The sequence below is a fragment of the Euprymna scolopes genome, chromosome 40, assembly GCF_053919585.1.
Source record: "Euprymna scolopes isolate OS-2025 chromosome 40, ASM5391958v1, whole genome shotgun sequence".
Taxonomy (NCBI): domain Eukaryota; kingdom Metazoa; phylum Mollusca; class Cephalopoda; order Sepiida; family Sepiolidae; genus Euprymna; species Euprymna scolopes.
Genome location: NC_136521.1, coordinates 22,041,789 through 22,049,503, shown reverse-complemented (window position 1 = coordinate 22,049,503; position 7,715 = coordinate 22,041,789). Strand labels below are relative to the sequence as shown.

The 7,715-nt window shown below is 31.8% G+C and overlaps 1 protein-coding gene across 1 annotated transcript in view; it reads left to right on the top strand.

Moving 5' to 3' along the window:
* Positions 1-6,075, top strand: part of LOC145265421 (pre-mRNA splicing regulator USH1G-like) — a 69,485-nt gene extending 63,410 nt beyond the window's left edge. Inside the window, exon 3 of the mRNA XM_080121250.1 lies at positions 5,035-6,075. Coding sequence (XP_079977376.1) covers positions 5,035-5,998 — 964 coding nt within the window. The 3' untranslated portion in view covers positions 5,999-6,075. The remainder of the gene's footprint in view (positions 1-5,034) is intronic.
* Positions 6,076-7,715: the final 1,640 nt, after the last annotated feature.

Genomic DNA, 7,715 nt, shown 5'->3' with positions numbered 1-7,715 from the left:
GCTGGACCGGTTTTGTTCAAACAAATGGACGTTCTTAGAAAAGCGAATATCTTAAATTTACTGAATAAAAAACTTCAAGATACAGGAAGCAAACGCAAAACATGATTACAAATAATATGTATAATCATCGACCTGTATCATATATATGATATATATCATACTAAATAATCAACGTTGCAATAAAACATATTGTTTTACGGTGTACGTTTTCAGCATCCCAATTTTTTTTTCTGCATTGAAATTATCCAAATAAACAATTGTTAATACTTTCTGCTTTTTTACATCGTTCATTTCCATATTACGTTTAAGTTATTTTAATACAATTTTCTTACAAATAAATCTACTTTAACCCGTTGACAACCATAAGAACAATTTACAACAGCGACTTCCCCACCACCTTCCTTTTTTTAAAAATTTATTCTCCATTTTTTAATACACCTTTCTTAAAAACATTCATACATTTTCTTCTACACTACCAACATAAATAAATAACCCTGAAAATGTTTTTTTTTAATTGCATTACAAATAAATAATCAACGTGACAATAAAACATATTGTTTTACTGTGTACATTTTCAGCGTCCCAATTGTGTTTTCTTTCTGTATTTAAATTAAAAGATATATCAAAATTTGAATTTACTTAAAGTATTATGGTATCTGTTCAGTACACATTTACCTATAAGTATGGCAAGCCACTTATAATTCAATGGCTGTAAGTTTTTTTCAAAAATAAACAATTATAAACAGAACGACTCATAGAAATCTATCTATATTCTTTTTTCATTTTAATAGAAATGTTTCTATAATGTCGCAAAAAAATATTTTCTTTACTTCACGAGTGTCACGCTCATACATTAATTCCATAGCTTATATAACATACTGACCGAATGGGTCACCGTTAGTCTAGTATATATATATATATATATATATATATATATATATATATATATATATAAAATAATTTTTTTTTATTTTATTATTTTTTTATTTTATTTTATTCTTTATTTTATATTTCATTTTTTATTTATTTTTTCCATTTAATGTCTTTTAACAACTCTTGCTGACATTTTCCTAAGTAATAACCTGTACATTTCAGTTAACCTATTTTTTGCCCTATATTTTTTGCGCCTTTTAACATCATTTTGTCTGGGTCATTTTGAGATTTGCTTTTCTATTTTCTATTTAATTCTATCACCATTTAATTTTTTTTCCTTCTTCACTGATTTTTTTCTTTTCTTCTTCACTGATCTTTCTTAATTATATTATGTCTCGGCAGCCGTGTCAAATGCATATCTTATTTTTCTTTTATTAATATTATTGGAATTTTTCCCCCTTTTCTTTGTACACATTTGTGAATTATTCCATGGATTTCGGCCTTTTGGATTATTTTGGATCATCTTCGAATTATGTAATTTCCTTGGATTTTACTTGTGGTAATGGAAATTCAATTAACTTCTTTGGATTTATATTTTTGGATTTTACCGTCATTGGATAATTTACCTTTCACCAGACTATCCATTCATATGTAATCACCTTTTTCTTCACCATATTCCCTCTGCTTCACTTTTTGTTATCAAGTAAGATCTTTGACTTACTTGCAGTTTGGTCTTATATATATATATATATATATATATATATATATATATATACAAGCAGGCCACCTGGCGTTATTCAGTTGTAAAATGCGCATAAATATTAGATTTTAACTAATGCAGAATTCTCATTTATTATAAACAGAAATACCATAGGTATTAAATGTAACGTTTAATTCCTTAGAAAAAATAAAGTAAAAAAAAAAACCCAGAAAGAAACTGCATGCAAGTATTATGTTTTTTCTAAACAGTCCACTTCCTGTAAGTAAAAAAAATTCTTCAGCTAATATCAAAATCAAAACCTAAAGACAGTGAGTCAAGTACAAATACCATTCGGTCAGCGTGACACATTCTTTAAAAAGTTGTTTTCAAACAGAATTATTCTTAACATAAGGAATCTGTAACAGTTAACAGAGAAAAATCTGATGACTCCCACATACCAATTTTTCAATTTTCACCCTTTTTTGCCGGATGAAAATGGATTAAAAAGTTTTCCACATGCCTGAATACCCTATATACCAAATTTAAAGTCAGTAGATAAAAAATCCGTTGAGTATATAGGTTGAGAAGTGTCCTCACACACACATTCTCACTTTTATAGAATATAAGATAGATATATATTTATTGGTGGCCTGGTAAGGTCCCAGGGGAAACAATCAAGCAAAAACAAAATCCTAAGCAAAATTCATCTCAAAGCAGCAAAACTAAAGCTTGCCTGCCAGGACACTATATATACGAATGTAGGCAAATTTGGGCATATTTTATTGGTTTAAAAATATAGATTCTTTTTTACTAATTATCATAAAATTTTAACCATAGAATAGTATTATAATCTTCCAAAAGTCTGCAAATTTTCATGTAGTTTCGTCCCAGAAAACCAAAGATATGAGTATTTCAGTATCCAATTTGGCTAAGAGTATATATATATTTGGCTAAGTGTATATATATATATATATATATATATATATATATATATATATATATATATATATATATATATAATATTTATTATGACACATATTTATTATGACATATTTATTATGACACATATTTCAAGGTCGTACCATTGGTTTCATTACACTGAAACAACCATAAGAGGTTGGAAAGAGTCAGCGTAAATTCATCAGCGACATTGAAAAACTGAAACAATGCAAAGTGAACAGAGAAAAAACGTTAATCGAGCGTTTAAGACTCAGAGTTTCAAATTTAAAAAACATAACTTAATAATCGACGCCAATAGATTATGATCTCATGAAAGGAAGAAAGCGCGCATCTGTGTATGAGTGTGTGTGTGTGTGTGTGTGTGAGAGAGAGAGAGAGAGAGAAAGAGAGGGAGTGAGAGAGAATGTGTGTGTGCGCGTGTGTATATATGTATAAACATACATATATACACACGCGCACACACACATTCTCAGCGGGGAGGGGATGTTTTGGAAAACCTCTCTGAAAGGTAAATGTCCTGTTTAAACGAACACATAACTCCATATAAATAAAGGTACGACAATTAACGGTAATAAATATATAATGAAATAAAGCATGAATATATTAATTTAAATTTAATTTCGGATAAAATTAAAATAAAAGTTAAAGATAAAATTTAAATAAATAAAACTTTAAAAGTATTATTAAATTTTTTTTTTTAATAATAGAATAAATGTGAAGGGATAAATTTAAGATAATTAAAAATAATAAAAGTAATTTTTAAATAACTTATCTCATAGTAAATGACACTTAAGGACTATGAGTATCAGCACATATAAATATATAGAAAATATAATAAAAAGTAATAGATATCTATGGTGAGATATATATATATATATATAACTACTTCATTTAATCACATAAATTAATATACGAAAGTATAAATTTATGCGCAAACTTTAAGTATTTACTTCAACAGTACTCAATACATCAGTAGAGCTAGGTAGTAGGTTATAAAATATATATGGTGGTTAAGCTACACAGAATATTCCACGTTTCATCCATGCTAGGATTCCTCAGGCATATCCTAAATTTGTCTCCACTGCATGTGCATATGTGCTGTGAAACATGCAGGTGTCTATTTTCTGCGATTTTAATGTTGGATCGATGCAAGGCTACTACTTACTGAAGATTTTAGTGGTGCCTATGTAGGAATTCTTGCATGCTGCAAATTTTATTACATAGATCACATTTTTGGAGGCATAGCCTAGGTCTTTTTTAATTATGATGTGTTTCCCTCTAATATTATGTTGCAAACTTCACATCGTTGTTTGTTGCATACTGTGACTTCTTGTGTTTTGTATTGATTGAGTTTGGATGAAGTAAGAATGTGTTTTAGGTCTTTTGGGTTGGCGTTTGGTTTTTATTATATATATATATATATATATATATATATATATATATATATTGTTATATTTCACCCCAAACAAAGAACAGTGCCACTTTAATGTAAGGAGCTACTAATTGGGACCAAATTTACAGGGATAGTTTGTAGGGAGTTGAGAAACGAGATGTCTGTTTGGATTAAACTTGAACTTCTGCTTGTCAGTACAGTCAGGAAAGCATGGACCTGGGAAAGAATTCCAAAGTCTTGTAGTTCAAGGGAAGAAACTATTTTAGAAAACTTTCTGGCATCTAGATATCTTTACAGTATAAGAGTGGGATTTGCTGCTTGTCGGGTTAGTCAGAGGGAGGGGTATTTACATTGAAGGGGTACAGTAGCTTTGAGTTCATCAGGGCATACTCCATAAAAATACTTGTAAAACAAGCACAGAGATGCAACATTGCAGTGATGAAAAACGGTTGAGAAGTTGAAAGAACGTGCAATTGGGGAGACAGAGAGAAACAGAGTTTGGTAAACAGTGCGGGACCTATTGCGACTCACAGACAAAGTTCTTTTTATATAATAGTAAAGATAAAGATATAGAAAGAGAGAAAATTGTAAAGATGAAAATTCCTTTAGAATTAAAAAATATCAAGATAGATTTGAACATTTTACAAAACAAAATAATGCCGTATAATTTTTTATTAAACGAAAAAACATTTTTTTTCTGAGATTTTCAGTGGTATCCTTATACAGGAAGAAGACTTTGTTTTGATTTTTTCTTTTTTTGCTTCTGACAGGCTGAAGTATGTTTCTATTCAGCCCTAAGAAATTTAGCCTCTCAGGCTTTACTTTCTCTCTTTGAGAAATCTTTTATTTATTATGAATCAATGGAAATGGCCCTACTGGGGATTGCTGATAGAGTTGCTCAGGTATTTTTCTAGGTCAGAGTGCACATATGGATTAAATATAGCTTAATCCAAACATAGATGGACCTTAATTAGCTTTTCTGCAACATTTTTAATATTTCCCCTGCAATCTGAAAATTTACTCTCAAAGAAAAGTTTCTAAATTTACTCTTATAAATAAACCAATAAAAATAATAAAATGAAAGTTTATGTCTTTCTTGTTTTTCTAGAAAAACGGTCGAGAAGTTGAAAGAACGTGCAATTGGGGAGACAGAGAGAAACATCAAGAGATACGAAAAGCTTCAGGAACAGGCACAGCGCAAGGCAGAGAAAGAAAACCGCCGTCTGCAAAAAGAACGAGATCTTGTTGAAAACAAAGATGGTATTTCTTCATCCGGCAAAAGCACAATTCGAGAGAAATTAAAAACGTTGACCTTGCGATACAAATCTCGGCCTAAGTTATATTCTGAATACACTCATGGACAGGAGAATCATGCTACCAATAAGAAATGGTCCGAGTTTAAAGTGGGCGAAGTTGATGCATCAGGTAAACGTACAGTGAAATCACAGTCTGGCTTGAAACGTGGCACAGAGGTGATGTACGTACCAAATCGGCTCTCTGTTAGTAGTTTTGCTGAGGATGACCTCAACAGAGATTCAGGAATTGACTCTTCGAATCATGAAGATGAAGACATCATGTCTGGAAGTATTTTTAATCGACCTGGCGTTGGGAAAATGGCATTCTTACCACGTAACAGTGTTACAGTGTCAACTCTGCGTTCAATTCCGCAGGATCCTGCTGAAGAATTTTTGACTGAAGAATCTGACCCAGCTATTCACTATTTTCATAATCGAGAGGACAGTGTAGCCGATAGTATCGGTACTGCCAGTACATTGGTCCAAAGAATGTCAAATTTGCCATGGAATGAAGATGAAGTTGAAGAATTGGACGATGATGAAGAACTCTCAGATTATTCTCCTTTGGAATTATTTTTGGCAACTTGTAACCTCACTGACTATCTTGCTATTTTCGCACGAGAGAAAATCGATCTTGATGCTTTGTTGTTATTGCAGGACGAAGACATGAAGGATCTCGGTTTGGAAATGGGTCCGCGAAGAAAATTAAAAGGTGCCATTCAGAGACGCAAAGACATCATTCAAAATCCAGGTGCAATATTAGATTCTCACCTTTGAGCCATTTGATTTGCAGAATATTTTTTTAACATCTTTTCAGATTTTTAAATGAAGGAAATAAAAATTCTAATTGTGTAGTTAAAGCATTTTGTATTTTGATTCTAAATTTTTTTTAACACGAAAATATTTTTGTCTGACAAAAGTTTGTGAACAGTTTTTGTTTGAAAGATTAGAAGCAAAAAACTACATTAGACATGGTCTAGATAATGAAAATGTCTATTCTCTCTTAGAACCAGATACAGAAAAGAAACGGCTCATTTGGTCATCATATCACATACTTATATAGTATCCTTCTGTAGTATACTTCTATAGTATACTTATATAGTATATTTACAAGTTCTGTTGTATGTTGAAGGGGACAACTTCCAGTTTTTAGTTAGAAACAAAATAATTAGGATCAAATATAATCTATAATATAAATCTCACCTGTCTGTTTAAATGTACGTATGTTTGTATATCTGCCTAAAACTTTCGACAGAGGCAAAGGATTTTCATGAGATTGGTATCATTTTGAAGCTCAACCCTTCGGATGACAAATATTGAAAAATTGGCCAAAACATTAATTCCTTCATCCTCAACTTGACACTTTTCTACAGGTAGGGGTTGCTTTGTTCGCTGATATTTTCGAAAGTTATCCCCTCTTTTCTATTATCTAACCTTAATTTAAACCTACGTCACTTCAGGTTTGGCGATGGGCGCAACAACAAACAGGTCACGTTTTTTTTTTGCTTTATTTTCCTCCTTCGCGGTACTTACTACTCCTATTTTTTTTGTGTTCGAAATTTTCCTTTTTTTTTTGCTCAACCAACACCCTTACACGCACTTCCACTTGTTTCCGCTTTTGTGTCACAGGTTTAAGCCTGCCTGCCTATTACAACTTTTTTTTTTTAATGCTCAACACACACATACAAACATCCGGGCAATGCCGGGCACCCAGGTTAGTTATTATTAAAGGAGAATGCTGGAATCAAACTCAGTATCAAAAATTTTAATAATGAATAATATTGTCATTTAGATACGATTCCAGGAATGCAGTGGAATTATCCATTGTAGTTAGAAATAATGATAGAAACAAATTTAGGTCAGGAGAATAATTAAGGAATGTCCTTTGTGTCGCCAGGACACATGTTGAAAGCATATGCATATACATATGCATATGTTGGCCACATTCTGACGTCACAAAGAAATATAGCTTCAATACAGGGTTCAAAGGATTTAGAGTCAAGAGAGGAGAGACAGAGCAGTCCGAGTTGGCAGTTGAGAGAGAATTAGCTCGAGCTCATTTAGGAAGTGAAAAGGGGAGGAGAAAACAGAATGTAGAAATCTAACATGCCATCGGATTCTTCTCATTCTCATCACCTGCTTGAAAAATAAATGTCTTTATATTGTTATGTAAGCCTTTGTCTTCATTTGTCACCAACCACAAGGTAATGCGTTTTTGCCTTCATCGTTTTGTATATGAAATCCCTTCCAAAGTGTTGACTGTATCCCCCTCATCAATAATGTATCTCCTCTCCGTGTTTAAAAAAAACTGTTCATTACACGTCTCTCTTCACATCTCTTTTCACATAACATATCTCCTATTATAAATGTGTACCCCATTATGTGTCTGCTCTGTGACCCCCCCTCCCCCCGTTATACCTCAGGGGAATCATCATCCAGATGTATGAGCCCCTACTTATTTTATATTTCGTGAATTGCTATTTAGCTATCCTAA